The sequence below is a fragment of the Oncorhynchus tshawytscha genome, linkage group LG23, assembly GCF_018296145.1.
Source record: "Oncorhynchus tshawytscha isolate Ot180627B linkage group LG23, Otsh_v2.0, whole genome shotgun sequence".
NCBI lineage: Eukaryota > Metazoa > Chordata > Actinopteri > Salmoniformes > Salmonidae > Oncorhynchus > Oncorhynchus tshawytscha.
The window spans coordinates 14,934,184-14,955,635 of record NC_056451.1 but is presented as its reverse complement, the minus strand read 5'-3'; the positions used below and the strand labels follow the sequence as shown (position 1 = coordinate 14,955,635).

Sequence of the window (21,452 nt, the reverse complement as noted above, 5' to 3'; positions counted from 1 at the left end):
GATTATTGAGGCATTGTTAGTTTTACACTTAAGACACGACTGTCGTTGTGCTGTATCATTTGTGAATGTTGCCTCTTGTATAATACATTCTGTACATTATTTTTTTCTGGATTCAGCGTAAATTGTCGTAATTTCGTTTGTTATGTTGCAACAGTCGTGTGCCAATATTGGTTCTTTTTAGGTCTTGGTTACAATAGTTTATATTTTCTAAGAGGTTGACAGTTGGATAGGCTTTCTGCAATATTTTCTATATCTTACCTACCATATGAATATATTTGTTTGACTCAAATAGGATACCCTCAAGATTGTTCTGATGTACAAATGGACATTCCGTGATAATAAACTTTTAAGTTGTATGTATTCGAAAATATCTACATTGGTCAGTCCAAAATGGCTTCTTGTAAGGGGTACATAATCAGTGGCAGGGAAGTCAGACACAGGTGAGCAGAACTTGGTAATAGCCAGAGTAGTTTAATAGCAAAACCCACGGCATAAAGATAACAAGATAAGTTGGGTACAAAAAAACAGTCGCGCACCAAGCAACACGTGCACAAGCACTTACAATAAACAATCCCACACAAAGACATGCGGGGAACAGAGGGTTAAATGGACAACAAATGATTGAGGGAATTGAAACCAGGTGTGAGGAAAAACGAGACAAAACACATGGAAAATGAAAAGTGGATCGATGATGGCTAGAAGACCGGCGACGCTGACGGCCGAGCGCCGCCCGAACAAGGAGAGGACCCGACTTCGGCAGAAGTCGTGACAGGACTCGCACGTTGACGCGCGGATCCAGCAGCGCGCCGACGCTGGCCTCGGGGACGACCCGGAGGGCGAGGCGCAGGGCGATCCGGACAGAGACGGTGGAACTCCCGCAGCATTGAAGGGTCCAAGACGTCCTCCACCGGAACCCAGCACCTCTCCTCCGGACCGTACCCCTCCCACTCCACGAGGTACTGAAGGCCCCTCGCCCGACGTCTCGAATCCAGGATAGAGCGAACGGAGTATGCCTGGGCCACATCGATGTCCAGAGGGGGCGGAGGAATCTCCCGCACCTCAGACTCCTGGAGCGGGCCAACCACCACCGGCCTGAGGAGAGACACATGGAACGAGGGGTTAATACGGTAATCAGGGGGAAGTTGTAACCTATAACGAACCTCATTCATTCTCCTCAGGACTTTAAATGGCCCCACAAACCGCGGACCCAGCTTCCGGCAGGGCAGGCGGAGGGGCAGGTTCCGGGTCGAGAGCCAGACTCGGTCCCCCGTGGTGAACACCGGGGCCTCACTGCAGTGATGGTCTGCGCTGGTTTTCTGGCGCAGCACGGCCCGCTGGAGGTGAACATGGGCGGCGTTCCATGTCTCCTCAGCGCGCCTGAACCAGTCGTCCACCGCTGGAGCCTCGGTCTGACTCTGATGCCAAGGCGCCAGAACTGGCTGGTAACCCAGTACACACTGGAAGGGGGAGAGGTTACTGGAGGAGTGGCGAAGTGAGTGCTGAGCCATCTCGGCCCAGGGCACGAACGCTGCCTACTCCCCCGGCTGATCCTGGCAATACGACCGCAGAAACCTACCCATATCCTGGTTCACTCTCTCCACCTGCCCATTACTCTCGGGATGAAACCCTGAGGTAAGGCTGATCGAGACCCCCAGACCTTCCATGAATGCCCTCCAGACCCTCGAAGTGAACTGGGGACTTCGATCAGACACTATATCCTCAGGCACCCTGTAGTGCCAGAAGGCGTGCGTAAACAAGGCCTCCACAGTCTGTAGGGCCGTAGGGAGACCAGGCAGAGGGAGGAGACGGCAGGACTTAGAGAACTGATCCACAATGACCAGGATCGTTTCCCTGTGAGGGGGGTAGGTCGGTAAGAAAATCCACCGACAGGTGTGACCAAGGCCGCTGTGGACCGGGTAAGGGGTGTAGCTTCCCTCTGGGCAGGTGCCTAGGAGCCTTACACTGGGCACACACCGAGCAGGAGGAAACATAAACCCTCACGTCCTTGGCCAAGGTAGGCCACCAGTACTTCCCAACCAAACAGCGCACCGTCTGACCGATTCCAGGATGACCAGAGGAGGGTGACGTGTGGGCCCAATAGAACATAACTCCCTCCTTCTTCTTCACAAAAAAAGAAACTCGAGGAGGCGGGTGAAGTGGAGGACCGAATGTACCCCTGACGTAGGGATTCGGAGACATATGTTTCCATAGCCTCCGTCGCCGCCTGTGAGAGGGGATACACGTGACTCCTGGGAAGTGCAGAGTCTGCCAGGAGATTTATTGCACAATCGCCCAGTCGATAGGGTGGTAATTGAGTCGCCTTCTTTTTTGAGAAGGCGAGAGCCAAATCGGCACATTCAGGGGGAATGCGCACGGTGGAGACCTGGTCTGGACTTTCTACCGTAGTAGCACCAACGGAATCCCCTCAACACCTCCCCGAGCACTCTCGGGACCATCCTGTGAGAGCCCTCTGTTGCCAAGAAACAGTGGGGTCATGACAAGCTAACCAGGGTAGGCCTAGCACCACGTGGGGGCCACGTCCAGCACCAGAGCCGCCACCGCGGACAGATGCCCACCCAGACCCTCCCCTATAGGTTCAGGTTTTGCGGCCGGAGTCCGCACCTTGGGTACTGTCACACCCTGACCATAGTTTGCTTTGTACGTTTCTATGTTTTGGTTGGTCAGGGTGTGATCTGGTTGGGCATTCTATGTTAATTGTCTAGTTTGTCTAGTTCTATGTTTGGCCTGATATGGTTCTCAATCAGAGGCAGGTGTTCGTCATTGTCTCAGATTGGGAACCATATTTAGGTAGCCTGGGTTTCACTGTGTGTTTGTGGGTGATTGTTCCTGTCTTTGTGTTTGCACCAGATAGGGCTGTTTTGAGTTCTCACGTTTATTGTTTTCGTTAGTTTATTCATGTATAGTTTTTTCTTCATTAAACAAACATGAATCATCATCACGCCGCATATTGGTCCTCTGATCCTTTTCGCCTCTCCTCTTCGGAAGAAGAGGAGGAAATCCTTGACAGAATCACCCACCTACCAAGGACTGTTTAGGTTTTCCATGTTTATTGTTTTGTAGTGTTCATGTGTACATTTACGTATGAAAAGAACCATGGACACTTACCACGCCGCATTTTGGTCCGCCTCTCCTTCAACTAAAGAGAACAGTTACAGATGCACTCTGTTCATTCCCCATAATTTCTTTGTTTTTGTGTGTAATTAAGCATGATACAGGAGAATGATCTCATATGCCATGGCTTTTTGAACCAAGTAAATTGTTGAGTGCATTTTTTTATATTTTTTTGTTACTCAATTCTTGAATAGCTTTTCTTACTATCAGATAAATGGAGTAGTTTTGTAGTTGTGAATAACAATCTCCAGGTGTCCTGTAAATTATTTGAAGCTATGACATATTTTAGCCTCTTTGGAGGCTCCTTGAATTTGCCTTTTTTTATTGCTATGTTGGTTTAAGTGGCCAAATGAGTGATTTAGGTTTCCATATAAAATAATAGCTTCTGTCTGGATTCGATCGAATATAGCTTGAATTCCATCTAACAACACCAGATTTGCCCCGGGGGATGTACAATTAAATCAATGTGTATTATTCACTATGTAAGGTACAATTCAACATTAGAAAACAGCCTTCTTGGTCCGTGTGCTGGGATGTAAGGGAAAAAGGTGTATTCTTATTTCCTAATGGTAGGAAGCAGCATAGGCCTCCACAACACAGCTCCTCATTAAATCTTACATTTCTCCTTATTTTTAAATGTAACTCTTGCAGCAAAACCACATCTGCTGACAATCTCTTTAAATATTCAAGTACTTTGTGCTTTTTTTGCCATCATGGAGAAGGTGCACATTCCATGGAATGAGTTGACTTTTGTTGGTCTTTACTTGTATAGAATCGAAGTTAACCCTGTCTGTTCCATTTATCATTGAAGAATCAGATAACACATTTTAGCAGACATGTCATATAAGGGTGGTGGACATAGTATGAATGAATAGTTATTGTATACTTTACCAATATAGAACATGTGAACATGTATACTGGCCAGACATTAAACAGAGAACACACAAAACAAAAACAAAAAAACAGGAAACAAAGTACTTCTTTGTACTTTGAGCTGCTGTGCCTTTTTAGGGCATTTAAGCTCCAACTCCTCTCCTAATATATCAAAAATCTGTGAATTATGTCATTGGAAATACATTGGAGAATGACCTCCACTTAAATCCTTTGATCAGTTTGTAATACCTTGTGAATTCAATTAAAGTATAGTGGCTGGTGTGCTCTACTTGAGGAGAGTGGGTCCACCAAGAGACCAAATCAAATTTGTCACATACACATGGTTAGCAGATGTTAATGCGGGTGTAGCGAAATGCTTGTGCTTCTAGTTCCGACAATGCAGTAATATCCAACGAGTAATCTAACCTAACAATTTCACAACAATTACCTTATACACACAAGTGTAGAGGAATGAATAAGAATATGTACATAAAAAAATATATGAATGAGTGATGGTATAGAACGGCATAGGCAAGATGCAATGGATGGTATAGAGTACAGTATATACATATGAGATGAGTAATGTAGGGTATGTCAACATATAAATTGGCATTGTTTAAAGTGGCTAGTGATACATTACATCAAGATGCAGTAGATGGTATAGAGTACAGTATATACATATGAGATGAGTAATGTAGGGTATGTCAACATTATATAAAGTGGCATTGTTTAAAGTGGCTAGTGATACATTACATCAAGATGCAGTAGATGGTATAGAGTACAGTATATACATATGAGATGAGTAATGTAGGGTATGTCAACATATAAATTGGCATTGTTTAAAGTGGCTAGTGATACATTACATCAAGATGCAGTAGATGGTATAGAGTACAGTATATACATATGAGATGAGTAATGTAGGGTATGTCAACATATAAATTGGCATTGTTTAAAGTGGCTAGTGATACATTACATCAAGATGTAGTAGATGGTATAGAGAAGGACTTTGTGACCGAAGTGAGATGAGTGAAGGGCGGCAACACACATACTTCAAAGAAGTGTCTGAAGCCCTTCTAGCCACCCCGCCCCAATCTCCACTCAATAACCAATAACCACCATTGAATCTAAGCTATCAAGGCAAACAAGGACTAATAATAATTGGACCAGCATCGTCCGTGTTTGACGTGCCTAGTTAAATAAAGTTTAAATAAAAACTTTTTTTTATTTTTTATGACTTGACATCGTCACCTAATCTGTCCAGAACTATTATTCATTTTACAGCAGGTTTTAAAGTCACAAAAATAAATACAAATACATTGCAGTATAGATAAATCCTTCCTTCCCTCTCTCCCAACCCAAATGTATTCCTCTCCCCCTCTCCCTCCCAGTTTTCCTCCACCTTTACCCCACCCAAACCAAGCTTGTCCCAACCTCCCATATTTTCCCACTCTTGCCCACCCAACCTAAGCTTGTCCCTACCTGCCATCCTTACCCAACCAAGCCAAGCTTGTCCCAACCTCCCATCTTTTCCCACCCTCTCAGACACACCATCTATCCATCTACTAACTAATCCATTCTCATACATTCCCACACAACATATACTCTATGCATCCACACACCCATTCTCTACCACCCTCCTCCACATATTCATATTTACCATCCCTCACACACACACACACACACACACACACACACACACACACACACACACACACACACACACACACACACACACACACACACACACACACACACGCACGCACGCACACATGGAAGAGTTATTGAAATACATGCTATATTTCCAGCCAGGTCATCCATGATACAAGTCAGTATTCGACATCCATCCATGTCTGAGGGAATTAGGAGATGTGGAAACCTGCCACTAGGGTCAACAGTGAGCGTTGTTACCTTCAAGTAGGTTTACGTTTTGCTAGCGTGTTGTCGACGGGGAATTGTTTAGAATATCATTGAATGCTGTAGCGTTAAATTTCTCTACACTGGAACTAAGGGGCCTGGCCCGAACCATGAAAAACAGACCCAGACCATTTTTCCTCCTCCACCAAACTTTTACAGTTGGCACTATGCATTGGGACAGGTAGTATTCTCTTGGCATCCGTCAAACCCAGACTCTTCCGTCAGACTGTCAGATGGTGCTACATGATTCATTACTCCAGATGGTGCAGCGTGATTCATCACTCCAGATGGTGCAGCGTGATTCATCACTCCAGATGGTCCAACGTGATACTCTGGACAGCCCTGACTTTGGCCACCTCATTCTCTTTCACCCTTGTCAGGCAATTGTTGGTCAATTTAGTAATACAATTGTAGGCAGAAGTTGGTACAGAGTCCTGTATATAATACACATTTTGCAGAACCTGGGGAGAGCTAAGACATCCTATAACTCATATAGCCTCCCCAGTCTTCCTTGTGTGACTTTCCCTGGCAACAACATTTTAATAAATCTAACCTCCCCCTGACAGCAGCAACCATCTTGTCAGCAATTAAAAGCTCAGAAGTGGAAACTCAGAAACTTGACCTTTCATCACAAGTTTTGGGTCATAACAAGGTGAATGAGTTTAAGCATCTTCTGACAGGTGGCCGTTTTAAACAGGCCTGCGGGCAGCCTTGTGTTCTCAGAAAACCAGTCGTATTCTCAGAACCTCAGATAGCCAGGTGGGGCCCAGACAGGAGGAGGATGAACTATAAGGGCACAAGGTGAGACCCAGATGCAGACACAGGAGGCAGATGGTTTGAGTCTTTGATATTTATTATAACCAAAAGGGGTAGGCAAAAGAATGGTCGTGGAGAGGCAAAAAGTCAAAACCAGTTCAGAGTCCAGGAGGTACAGTGTGGCAGGCAGGCACGAGGTCAGGGCAGGCAGAATGGTCAGGCAGGTGGGTAAAGTCCAGAAAACAGGCTAGGGTCAAAACCGGGAGGACTAGTAAAAGAGAATAGAAAAGGCAGGACCACAGGAAAAACACTCTGGTTGACTTGGAACATACAAGACAAACTGGCACAGAGACAGGAAACACAGGGATAAAAACACCAGGGATAACAAGCAAAACCTGGAGCGGGTGGAGACAATAACAAGGACAGGTGAAACTGATCAAGGTTTGACAACGAACGTAGGCGGTTTCCACCTTCTGATAGTGTCTGAAGGGCACAACACTCAAAACAGGGGTTAACACACAGAGGTCTCCTGAAGAGGAGACCTTACAGTTTATCATAAAACAATTAACCCTTTAAAAGGTATAAGGCCTTGGTTTAACCCCTTCACATTCCAAAGACACAGCTCCATGATTCCCACCACAATTGCAACTTGTCACATTTTTATCACTTTTAAAACACAACATGATCTTCTCCACAACTTGGACATATTGGTTTCTCCCTTCTACAAATACTTGAAACACGTCCAAAAGCTTTACAGTGATCATTGGTCTTGGGATAAATGCTTTGACTCTGTAGTTTAATTACCCCAACTGCTCTTGAGGAGCGAGAGTCTCCATATCAAAAAACAAAAGAACCGATAGGCTCTTCACTTTTTCATAATTCACCACACAATTTATCCGACGTGCATCAATCACTCCGGGAATATTTTGAATCTGTTCAACATCGACTTCCCTCGAGACGCCAGATATTACCCCCTTGAGGGATGCCCTTTTCCGAAGAGACACACACGACACATCAAACTTCTCAAATCGGGTGAGACGCAACACATATTCCTTCTGATCCTCAGAAGTACAAAAAAATCAAAACAAGCCTGCCTCTCGTGATCCTCACAGACTTTGTAACGACTGTTGTCCGGAGAAGGAGAAGACCAAGGTGCAGCGTGGTAAGTATTCATAATACCTTTTAATCAATACGAATACTTGAACAAAAAATGATAAAATGACAAACGAACAGTTCTGCAAGGTGCAATAAATTAAACAGAAAACAACTACCCACAACCCATATTGGGAAAACAGGCTTCCTAAGTATGGTTCTCAATCAGAGACAACGATTGACAGCTGCCTCTGATTGGGAACCATACCAGGCCAAACACCTAGAAATATAACACACAGAACAAAACATAGAATGCCCAACCCAACTCACGCCCTTACCAAACTAAAATAGAGACATAAAAAAGGAACTAAGGTCAGGACGTGACAGACTTAACTTTACCCAGAACTCTCTCCACCAGTTCGGATATCTCAAATGGATTCTTCAAGATTGGTAATTCAATCAGCTGCTCCTCATTAACTTCAAGCACAATATGCAACATGAAAATATGGAACATATCATGACAAACAACACCCTCTTGTGGTGTAATATAGGCCTGTGGCTGAAGCAGCACTAGTCATCTGTGTAATTTAAGAAGTTGTCACATACATTGATCCTTTTTCATATCCTAAAAAGGTCCATATAGCATAAACAATTGATTTTGTATTTCCACTCATTCAATTTGCAAAGAAAGGAATCTGTGAAAATCTAACCCTAAACGTTGTTTCAACCAGTCAAATCACGTTTGTATGTATTCCTCAGAGATCCTAGAACGTAACCAGACTTCACTATATCATTAGGTTTGTAGTATATCCTATAGGACACCAAATTTGATCAGAGAGCGATGCCTTCATGGCACGCCGATGACGCGGGCGGTCTTCACTTGATCGACTCTAACTTTGTCAAATATTCACTAATCGTGGTCAAACAAAGCTAGCTAGATAGCCAATGAGCTGTGCTTTACGGGAACATCCGGAAACCCTGTATCTGTCGCAAAATGTACCTGCTAACCTTGTGCGACAGCATGCCTTTACCTTTTGGACAAAAATTATAAGAATATTCAGAGTTATGAAGTTGTGAAAACTGGTTGTTTTACAAATGTTGAACTTATAATATGGCTATTAATACTGGAAAAGCTCAATCAAAGTCCAAGTATACAGATTTGACGATATTCTTGTAGAAAAATGTAATATGAATGCAAATGTCTCCTTCACGATTTGCCCAAATGTACCTGGGTGACACACTAAATGTCATGTAGTTCGCTCATACTTTAAGTTATCTGTCTGACACTTTGCATATACACTGCTACCATCTTGTGGACACCATCGGAATTACAAGCAGAGTGATGGCTGGAACTGGGACCTTTCTGTTGCATTTCAAAGATGGTGTATTTTTTTCTAACAGATCTACTGGGTTATGTTCTCCTACATTCAATTCACATTTCCACAAAATTCAAAGTGTTTCCTTTCAAATGGTACCAAGAATATGCATATCCTTTCTTCAGGGCCGAGCTACAGGCAGTTAGATTTGGATATGTCATTTTAGGCGAAAATTGAAAAAAAGGGAGCTATCCCTAAGATTTATTAATGTAGCTCAGTTATGAGTAGTGTGTGAGTGTGTGTACATGCTTACAAGCCTGTGTGCAAGCATGCCTCCATGCATGTATGTCAAGATTCTGGTGATGTAAAGCTGTTTTTAAAAATTAGCTGCAAACACTGAAGTATAACATTTTATTTGCACGTTGAATGACTGTTAATGAAACCAACACACAAGTTAGCATCTGCGTAATATACTCAGCATATAGGAAAATGAAAGTTTTAGACACCGTTCGCATTACTGGCAAGTATTTCTTTACATACTGTAGTTTATCTCCATGTTTATGGACAGAGGATACCTTGAAATAATCATTTGTACCAATCCACGATCAGTCATTATTACAGTTTGTTTTCATTACGTTTCATATTTTTTTCCAAATTAGTTAATAAGGATATATCAACAAAGGAAATAGCTACACTGAAGGTCAAAGTTGGGGAGACGAGGTGATGTAAGCCCCATTTATACCTTGTTCTAACTTGCGTCCTTTGTCCTGATCTTGTCCACATTCTGATTGTGCCCACATTTTTAGACAGGTGTTAACAATCAAAAGACACATTGTGATCTGATTGTGATCTTATTGTGTCTGGACATCTTACAAGTGTAGACAGATCTGGACAGAGAAACCATTTAAATCATCATTATTCCAGCCTCTAATATCAGTGACAGGTGGCTGATTACATCAATATGTGTCATACAGTAAATATATATATAAATATTATAGCTGTGAAATTATTTGCATAAAGGAAGGGACCAGGAACTCTGGTCACAATGCAGACACAGTGGACAGATAAAAGACTAATTGTAATACCATGTGTAGACACACTTTTGGAAATGTGGGCACAATCAGAATGTAGACTAGATCAGGACAAAGGACCCACGTTAGCACCAGGTATAAATGGGGATATAGACAGTCAAAATGTTGGGGGTTCTAATTGCAGGAGTTTGCTGCCAAAAGAAAAAAAGGCAGCTCATGTGTATTGCAACACACATTTCTGCCTTCCCCTTGCCTTGTCGACACAGAGCTGCAGTCTTACTTAAGTATTTTCACCTTGGCTTCACTGTGATTACTGTCCTCCCAGAGTTTCCCACAGTCAATTTTACAGACTGCACTGCAGTAAATGTTACACAGTGTGATGTAAAGCCATTGCTGCTTACAGCTCCCCATGTCTCCACTGAGTAGGCCTACAGCACAGGTGTCAAACTCATTCCACGGAGGGCTGAGTGTCTGTGGGTTTTCGCTCCTCCCTTGTACTTCATTGAATTATGACTATGAATTATGGTCACTAATTAGTAAGGAACTCCCCACAACGTGTTGTCTAGGGAAAAACAAAAACCTGCAGACACTAGGCCCTCCATGGAATGAGTTTGACACCCCTTGCCTACAGGGTACAATGATGACAGAGCATAACAGTCATACAGCCAAATCATCACAGGGTGTGATAGGTGTTATGATGGGTTCACTAATCTGTCAAATACTGTGACATCTCTCATTATGAGGAATGAAGCATTAAAAGGAATTTGAGATATTAGTGATCCAAATAAAATAACAAAGAAAGAAGGTGCAAAGAAAGAGTTAGAAAGAGGAGACAGGGGAGAACGAAGGAGATTGAGGAAATAAGGGACTGTAAAGAGAGAGCTAGAAAGAAAGAAGTGAAGGAGGGTGAAAGAGAGTGAGAGAGCGAGAGAAAAAGAGGAGGAAGAGAGGAAGGAGCTTAGTTAGTGACAGTGGAGGAGTGGGGTTTTGCCCACCTGTGTCTCGTCCTTCTGGTCAAAAGCCTAGCCAAGCCAGAAGCTAACAGTAGCCACCCCACTGCCATGTCCTGCTCTGAACCCCATCACCACTTACATTGTTCCAAACAGTGCACCTGGGCTCTGCAGTCTCCACACACACACACACACACACAGAGTATCACCAACAACATACAGGAGCTTCAACCTGTGAGGCTATTCACTATAGAAAATTGTTGCCTTCAAGATATGAAGTACTGTTCTTTTATACAATATATTCTTGAAATTAGCCAAATGAAAGAGAACAAAAATATACGAAGGGCTCGATTCAATCCGTATCGCTCAAGATCATGGCTATTGAAATGTGAAGGCAATGTTCCAAGTTCGAGAAGACTGAATTCACGGTAAACGCTGCATATGTCAGCTCAATAGACAATTACGTTTCCATTTCAAGCGTTATTCGGATTGAATCGAGCCTTAAAAGATGAGCATGTCGGCATTGGCCAAAATAGTGGAACATACTGTATAAACCTTTTGGAAACCATACAGCAAAACATGACCCTTTACAACTCTTCATGTCAAAACCATTTTTCACAATAATATCAGTGACTTTCAAAGAACATCTTCTGGCACTACAAGCTGCTAACTAGCATGTGTTATTACCTGGTTATTACAGTACTAAGGCTAACCTGCTGCAGTAATATTTCAGTAATTCGCTTATACTGTGGTGAATGCTTTTTCAATGCCACAGTATGAGAAGTTGTCATATTTCTTGTGATAACATGTATCCATGTAATAATGTTGTGGTTGTTTATTACATTCATATCTTCAGTCCGAATTAGTTCTAAAAATGGACTCAAAATAAATATTTTTGCAGTGAAATCACATTTGTCTTTACAACATAGCATTAATTGGTTTTAAACCTTGATGGTTTTAATTTTAGATACAGAGCTTGTCATCAAATATGGTAATGCCACTAAACAACAATAGTTAGGCCCCAAAACATTCAAGAATTTTTTCAACAAATATTTATTGGGAAGAAAATTCTAGCTGTCCTATTTGGTCCTACCTGTAGAGAAACTGCAACAGAGAGTCGGGTTGCATGAGGTTTTCTCAGTTTAAGAGAGAGAGAATTCAAATCTAACTATCAATACAAGCAATACTTCTGTTTCCTTAGTACATTTGATTTGATGATATTTCTGTTTAATTCAGACATGCGATGAATTGAAGTACAATATTGGCAAGGGGAGGATTTTGAAGTCTGGCGATTCGTTTTTTTTATAGCATTTGCATGTATCCTCCCGTCACCTAAACTTCATACAACATGGCCAGACAATAATTCATAACAGCCTTGAATGTGTGATCATGGTCATATTCTGGTTAACAAACAACTTTTTCATTTTCATTACTCTTAACCTAATGCCTAGACTGAGTGTCTCTATAATTCTGTAGTGGTGTGGGTTATATATGTGTATTTTAATCTGTATGCATGTTTGTTACTTTTATTCGATTCTGTAGTTGAACCTTAACCACTGTAAAGTCCACTGTACAAGTCCCACCAGGAATGTTGTTCATTTTTTGTTGGTATTATTCACAAGAGAAAGTATGGCATGAGGAAAAGCCACTCTCTCAGCAAGAAGTCTCTCTCTTCCCCTCCTCCACCTCCCCCTATACACACAAGTAGAACTATAATGCATTAGGCGGTGGGAGGAGCTAATATTCACTGAGGTTGTGCCACTTTGAGATCTGCCGACGGGGGTTTTCACAGACCTCCCGCCAGTGGGTGGCGCCAGAGGGACAGGGGCTGTGCAGGCCGAGGGGCAGACACCCCACCACCTCGTTCTTAGTGGTACGGTCAAAGTCGACCACCACAAACTCCACAGAGATCTCAGGGAGCAGCTCGGGGGGCACGTCGTAGATGAAGGACTCGTTGAAGACGGGGTTGAGTGTGCACCTCTTCACGTGAGTCTTTTTCTTGGCGATGCGCTTGCGTCCGTAGAACACATTGACTTTCACATATGGGTCTAAGGGAGAGACGGAGATTTTGGAATATTGTCATATGTAAAGGGAACATCTACACAAGCTCTGCCTTTTTGAATTGTCCACAGGCACACACAGACAAACTCAGTGGTTGAACTCACTTCCAGACAGGCCAGAGATGTCCATCTTGGGCAGGTGTTTGGCCTTCAGCACCACCACACTGAGGCGGTGGGAGACAGGCTGGTAGGACAGAGACACCAACAGTTCCCCACGGCTCTCGCACTGCAGGAAGAGACAGACACATAGAGGATTTAACTATTGACTCATTCAAAAGGAACAATCATCAAACCCACCTACTCAGCCTTTAAGATACAATGCAACAATCAAATAGCCGTAATCGTATAGTCATATATTAAAAGAGTAATGGGGCACCAATTGCCAAGACAATACAAGCACCTCTGGGGCTTGTGGTATATGGCCAATATACCACAGCTAAGGGCTGTATCCAGGCACTCCACATTGCGTCTTGCTAAGAACAGCCCTTAGCCGTGGTATATTGGCCATATACCACACCCACTCTGTCCTTATTGCTTAAATATACCATACATATCTGTGTGTGGAAACAGACTAGTGTGATTATTTGAGTGTTTCTGTGAGAAACATCACAATGTATACAGTATAGCGGTCTGTATAATCTAGGTGTTCTGCGTAGTAAGAGCAAGGAAATTAAACAATGAATTCGATAAACTGTGGGAAAAAAATCTGTCATATCTGGCCTTTACACTGTATATCCATATAAATGTAAATCAGATATTGGTACTGTATACATTAATACAGATGACAGTAGACATGATGTATGATGCTACAGACCAGCACACACATGCACTTTTTCATATTCACTGACTTGCAATTGATTTCATATTATTCCAACCCATCACTAAAAGGGCATTTTCTAATCTAATGATTATAAAATGAGGATTTGCTGAGAAAAATCCATAGGTGAGTGTCCTGGTGATTTGTATGCTTATAATGGATTATTGTTTTGAAGACATTGACATTGCTTTGATGAAGGTTGTTTGACCAAAAGCTTAGCCACACAAATTTGCCCTGACACCACTACAGTGAGCCAAAGTTCTCTTCTCATTCTAGTGTAGTTTTAATACACCTGCAACTTGGTATCCTAGTCAGGTATGAGGTTGATTCCCATGCATGGTGTATTGACTTCCCCCATGCTACTGCAATAGGTTGCCCTCCACACTGAGTACTGAGGAACACTACCCGTTTTTACGATCAGACGTCTTCTTTCAATGAGGAAGTAATAACCCCTGCAATGCATCCATACAAAACATATCCAGCCCTTCTCATATTGAACAGCAGATGGGTTATACACAATGGCCACACAGTGAGGACTAGTGCCACAGGTACATGTGGGAACAAAAAACCAAACAAGTCCGTGGCGAGTCAGAGTTGGGTACACACTCACATGCACATGTGTGGCTGTGATGATAAAGGGAGCCTGATGGATGGCTGGCTGCATTGAGAGATTACATGGAGGCGTTGTTTCTGTCTCCTCAGTCTGGTTAAGACTTGAATAGGGACCGAATCAAGAGACACATTGACCTTCCTGTCAGACAATCTCCTCTGTGTACTGCACTGCGCTCAATTCCATGTGTGTGTGTGTGTACTGTATGTGTGAGCCAGCCCCTACCTCCAAGAATGATTGTAATGTCAGAATAGTTTGTTCATGCTTTGAAACGTGTATAGGTTGCCCCCCTCACCTGCATGTTCCTCTTGCTGATTTGCTGGGTGATGTGCACCCGCCCCGTGCTGGGTTCCAACTCTGTCAGTGGGACCACCACCTCGCCTATGACATCATCGCGGGCAAAGCGGTCAAAGCTGAGCACCAGGAAGTGCAGCGTGAGCTCGGGCAGCGAGCTGTAGGCCACCCCGTAGAACGTGAACGTCTCGTCAAACACCGGCTCCAGCGTCTTCCTCAGGACCCTGGTCTTCACCCGGTGCTTCTTCTCAGGGAGGATGGTCATCTTCACGTAGGGGTCGGAGCTGTTCCCCTGTTCGTCTACTGCAGGCAGGCCATGGGCTCCAACGATGGTCACCACCAAGGCCTTCTTGGGGAAGTTGTAGTCTAAAGCCAGGCTGAGGGAGCCCAGGCTGGCTTCAGGCTCTGATTCTGGGTCTGAGGACGCGGGGGTGAAAGGTGAAACAGTCTTGCTGCTGTTCTCGCTACTGGTAGCTGAGCTATCCAGGCAGCAGTAGTCGGCCCTGACGGGCAGTGCCCGCTCCATCCTGGGCTGGCCAGCAGGGGGAACCAGGTGGCTCATCTGGAGATGGGTAGGCGCATCCAGGATGTTGTTCTCCGCATCCACCAGGACCATCCCGCGGCCGCCACCCCTCTCTCTGTCTCTCTCCCCCTGCCACCCAGCACGCCTGGCCACCCGTACTATCCTCTTGCTGCTGCTGAGGGACTCTGGGTAGATACTGATGCCCTTCAGCATGTGGATGAACTTGTAGGGCGGGTCTTCAGCCGAGTCACAGTACTGATCACCATGGAGCTTGTATCGGCCCGTCACCCGGAAGTGTCGACGCTGGCAGAAGGACCACAGGAGAACCAGGATCACCACGGCAACCACCAGAGCCGCCGCACCGATAAAACCGGCCAACACCGGTGACATGTCTGAAAGAGAGGGGAACATAGAATGAGTTAACACCTTTGCACAGTCTAGACTGGGATGTGTTTGCAATGTCTGGTGTAGGATATATTCATACTGGAGTCTCTAAATAAAGTAAATAGTCAAACTGTCAGTTGCATTTAGTTCAGCCAGGAACTGGAACTGACTCAGATTAAAGAAATTCAACTCTTTCAGCTGCACCAAGTGATGCAGTACTGAACATCAAATAGGATATCATGTAACTGCCTTTCAGTGGCTCATTATTGTCAGGTAGGCTAAATAATGTAAGTCGTGTGACTACACCACCCAGGGTGACTCCACTCCACTGTGACTCAACACTGTGACTGTGCCATACAGCAGTAGTGACTTCACAGAGCACGAGGCACGGTGTGAGTGGGAAAGACATGAGCAATATGGACGTCATTCAAACAGGTGTCACCAGGTTGCTTAAATGTCAGCCCCCCACACCACACAAACACACACACATACACACACACAGACTAGGGCGTGTATTGTCTGTCTCAATGTGTCTGGGAGGTATAGCCCCATACCCAGTCTCTGTGTGTGTGTCTCTCTGTGTGTGTATGTGCGAAGGGTGGGGGTCTAAGTGTCTGTGCACATGCAGGTACGCATGCATCTATGTGTGACTGTGTGTGCGAGCCCCCACCCACTCATATGTTGCTTTTGGTGAGTGAGAGACTGTGACTATGTGCTGTGCGCACATGGTAAGGCTGACTGTGCTGATCCCAGCTATAATGGGACTCAGTGGACAGAGCCTGCTGCAGTGGGGCGGGCGGGCCGGGAGAGGACCCTTTGTTTGGCCAAGCCCCTGAAAAGAGACGCATTGTTGCCTTTCTCGCCCCCCCCCATGAGCATGAATATGTTAAGCACGCAGGCAAACATGTATGCACACACACATGCGCACACACACACTATCTTTCCCCCTCTTTACCTCAGCTCTCTAACTATATTTATATTATGTCTGTTTTTCTCTATCTCTCTCCCTCTCCCGTTTCCATTTTCATCTGTCTTTGTCTGTCTCTCCTCTCCCTCCTTCAACTGTCTGTCTTTCAACAAAATACCTTGCCCTTCCTTCCTGTTGTTGTTCATTGGCATTCTGGGTAGGGATACCAGGAGGATGATGTCAGATTTTGGAAGGAGCTTAATGCCAGCTGAGCCCGTTGCCCTGGAAACATACCCCAGGGGGATTTCAGTAGTGAGCTCTCAAATCTACCGCTTCAGTGGGTCCAAGCATTGTCCACAAAATGTGTAAAGTAATAGCATAAATTGAGTGTACTCATTAACATAACTAGATACAATGCCAATCTCCTCAGTTCAGTTTTTTTTCTGTGGGTAACTTTAAAGAGCATTTTTTTCTGTGGGTCCCATCTCTATGCCTTCTGCATAACCCATCTTAGATCCTTCATCAAGAAAAAGAGCTCAGATTGATTTGCAAGGAATTATGCAATTATATTTAACCATAGATTACAGGTCAGACCACACTTCTTTATAGGTAGTTTGCCATTCCAAATATGACCAACACACACATGCCAAGTTCAAGACAACCTTGAACTAATATGAGCACAGTACAATTTGTATAAATATGCACAGCTACTGTCAGTGGCATCATGCCTATAGGGGACACAAAGGCATGTGCCCCCTAAGATTTGTCATGTTTTAAAATACATTTTATCATAATTATTTATAATTATTATTAATAATTTTTTCAGCTGTACTTTGCACAGGGGGCACACTGACTAGACCAGGCAAAGTGTACCCCTCCTTACCTATTCTCCCCTAGTAAGTGGTTCCTTCCAAGGTGCACTGAGCAAAGAGATGTCTCTGCAGGATGCTAGATACTCTAGTGCGTGAGGTATCGTGAGTGGAGGAGGAGAGAGTGTAGAGTGACACACACAGCGTTTGATTTGATTTTAGCCATTTCCAGTGCCTGACCCTGCCACTTTGTTTGATAAACTGAGTAATGGGGCTGGGGATGTCACGTTCTGACCATAGTTCTTTTGTGTTTTCCTTGTTTTAGTGTTGGTCAGGACGTAAGCTGGGTGGGCATTCTATGTTGTGTGTCTGGTTTGTCTATTTCTATGTTTGGCCTGATATGGTTCTCAATCAGAGGCAGGTGTTAGTCATTGTCTCTGATTGGGAACCATATTTAGGTAGCCTGTTTTGTGTTGGGTTTTGTGGGTGATTGTTTCTTGTCTTTGTGTCTATGCACAAGATAAGACTGTGTTTGGTTTGCCACGTCTTGTAGTTTGTTCATGTTAAGTGTCTCTTATTAAAGAACCATGAACTTCAACCACACTGCGTTTTGGTCCACCTCTCCTTCCCAGGAAGAAAGTTGTTACAGGGGAAATGTAACCACTGTTCATAGACAGAGCTATGCATGCAAAGATTGACAGACATTTTGATTGTTCTTTTCAAAACTCAAATGACAATAAATAGATGCATAACTGACTGAAATTGCTTTAATGATTGGGTTATTATACTATATACCAGTGTGGCAGTTGTACTAAACTTCTAAGGCAAAAAGGTTTTTAAAGAATCAATGTGCATCCTTAACTAAAATGACAATTGAACAGGTAAAGAGATATGCTTAGATAATGTTTTCAGAAAAAAAATACAGTTTTGACATAGAATTAGTCATAATGATTATGGCTCTGATTGCAGGAAAAAGCTGTTTTGTGTGTTTTAAGAATGCAACATTCTCCATCTTCTGACAAACTTCCTGTCTTTCTTCCTGCCTGGCACCGGTTGGCACAGCATAAACCCCATCATCCACAGAGTGCTGAGTGACCATGGAGCACTGAGAGACAATCTGTCTGCATTGGCTACATGTCTTATTGTATGATGCCTGTGAGCATAAGATTCAGTTGATTTGCAGAACTCAGATTGTGATGTGGACCAGATGTGTCTTAATCCTGATGAGTGACCCAGATTAGATCACTGGCTGTAATCTGGGTTTCTGGAGTCTGTTGGGCTGAATTGCAGATATCCAACTCCAGTACTCTCTTGTTTCTTTGCTACCATGAAATGTTCTGCTGCATCCAGCAGGCTCAGGGCCAACATTATGTTTGCAATAACACATCTCTAACACTCAAGCCTTGATTGCACAACTGTTAATCTTGAGCCTGTTTGAGACAAAAGGCCAACTGCTTGTTGTAATGAGGTTCTTCAAGGTTTAATCCTAAATCAACCAAGAAATGTGAGTGCATTTATTTTAAAAAGCCTCCTCTTCTGCATGGAAATTAATAATCTCCAATAGGTTACAGGCCCCATTCCTGAGACAGTGTTAATATGCGTTTGGTTTATATTTCCTTTGTTTTTAGGGTTTAGAACAATCCGTTTTGTTTCTGCACTTGGGTTGTCCTATTCTTCTATTCCTATTCCTATATAATATCCATAACCCTCCCCATTCCCCATCACCTATTCATGTCACTTGCTGAGAGGGTCTGGCACTTTTTGGGTCACCAACACCCCCTGCCTTCAGAGCACTACACTTCTTATTGTGGCAATGTGGCATTAAACTACTGTTCAGGGATCTTAATTTAAAGCTCGAGGTCTGATCAAATGAAAATATGTCCATTTGGCCAAGCTCCTAGTTCCAGGATGCGTGCTTTCACAAAAACAAAGGAACGGGGGCTGGCGATGCTTATGCTGGAATAGACATCACGTCATCCTACCCACCCCATCGTACGCGCACATTGAAGACCACAGGAGAAGTGACAATGTTGCGAATGGGCCGCAGTACTCAATACATTTTTGATAGAATAGGACTACAATTATTATGTTGTTGACAAAATTATTCACTAATTGAAAACAAATACTTTCATAATAGCAAATACTGTAATAAACTCCCACTGAGCACACACTGGTTGAATCAACCTTTTTCCACGTCATTTCAATTAAATTAAGTTGAACCAACTTGGAATAGACGTTGACGTCTGTGCCTAGTGATGCTACTATCTCTGTTGAATAGGCCTGTGTAATCAGTTTCGTTCAATTTCCAAATTACATTCGACGCTATTTACATTAACATAGGTCATGGTAATGAGTAGAAATTTACATTTGGCAATATTTGATGAATACAATAAACTTAATCATGTTATTTGGGTGTGTTCAGTCTCATATGGCCTTATTTCTAAAACGGCTGGGCATTATTTTAACATTTCACGCAATGTAAATATAAGACATCATATAACGTTAACATCTGACGACACAATAAACAAAATGCCAAATAAATCCGAAAAAGGCCTGCTACTTACCATATGCAGGTCGTAAATCTGTAATCTCAGCCATTTTGAGAATTAACGCAGGATGCTTTACTGGCCGCCCAGATAAAAAGGGTAAATTAACGAATATAAAGCTGATTTGTCCCTATTTTATATCCATAGAGAATGAGTAACGATACTTCAACCAAATATTCCAGAAAATGAGCTCACAGGTTAATAAATAATGATTGTCTTGCTCTTTTCAAATGGTCTATTCGCTCTCTATACACCAAACTCAACGATGCTATTATTTATCGGATGCGGAGGCTGCGTGGGGCTCGAGACTGGTACTCACCGACTCGCAGGAGGTTTTAGACCCGCCCCCGTGTGGCGTCAGAATGTCATTTTTTCATGTATGAAACTGTGTATGTATGTAAATGACCAATTACTGGTGAATGAGTAGCACACTTTCATTCAAATAGTTGCTTGGCAACATTACACAATAGGATTTAGGACCATACAGATTTTATAAAAACAGTTTAATTCTTACTAAACTTTACAATAGTTATAACCTACATACATCATAATTTTACATTAAAAAAACACTAAAACAACCATTATAAAGCTATGTTCAAGACGAATGCAAAAATAGTAGATTTTGGTCAATTCTAACTCAATAATAAATCCTATTTATATCTACCAAAGAGACAGAATCAAGGTGACTACAGACAGCTGAAATAATACTGTAAAAAACAATGACTGCTGCTAATATTATGATTTACAAGAAAAATACATGACAAATCATTTAATATTATAGCTAAGTTCTCATCGTTGACCCTCACATGGCTATCATTAGGAGCTTAAAGAGAAGCAGAGACCCTCATGTGCGTTTTATAAGTGTCTCAAATTAGACATAAATAAACATTTAAAACAATACATTTGTTTTACAAACTAGTATATTCTGGATATATCATTTGGTGAGGTAAACCAGTCACAGGCCCTACATCAACATGGAAGGACTGCAAATGCACGTAGTACCCAGAAAGTTCACTAGGTGTCCTACTGGACAAACGTAATACAGCCAATGAAGTCATACTGTACGACATGTACAGCATGAGGCTATTTGTGTTCTCACTTTACTAAAACACAATCGTAAATTGCAGTAGATACATCACTTTGGCTGACGAGAGGCGCATTGCAGCAGGAATGTACTGAGAAAACCAACAAATGAAGGCCGTTTTTTCTGTGGTGTTTGTAATCTTTTGTCAGTAGTTCAAAATGAAGGCACCAAATTAATCAATTCATGACCTTGTCTTTAATTAGGCCTAGCGGTACTTCAGTTAAAGGCATATTTTGGCATACATCAACACAAATACATGCTTTGGTTGAACAAAGGCAGGACACAAAAAAAAGATAAGCACATTCAGCAAAGGTTTTTTGGCCATAAAATCGCAGTGAAAAATCGTTCTGACAA

General features: G+C 43.0%; 1 protein-coding gene across 1 annotated transcript; it reads right to left on the bottom strand.

The window, feature by feature from the left end:
* Nucleotides 1-9,480: 9,480 nt before the first annotated feature.
* Nucleotides 9,481-20,320, bottom strand: LOC112222844 (synaptotagmin-11-like). The gene is made up of 4 exons (XM_042304674.1): nucleotides 20,033-20,320; nucleotides 14,847-15,760; nucleotides 13,230-13,350; nucleotides 9,481-13,112 (listed from the first exon to the last, which is right to left on the bottom strand). The coding sequence occupies exons 1-4, from the start codon at nucleotides 20,064-20,066 to the stop codon at nucleotides 12,802-12,804; spliced, it is 1,380 nt and encodes a 459-aa protein (XP_042160608.1). The 5' UTR covers nucleotides 20,067-20,320; the 3' UTR covers nucleotides 9,481-12,801.
* Nucleotides 20,321-21,452: the final 1,132 nt, after the last annotated feature.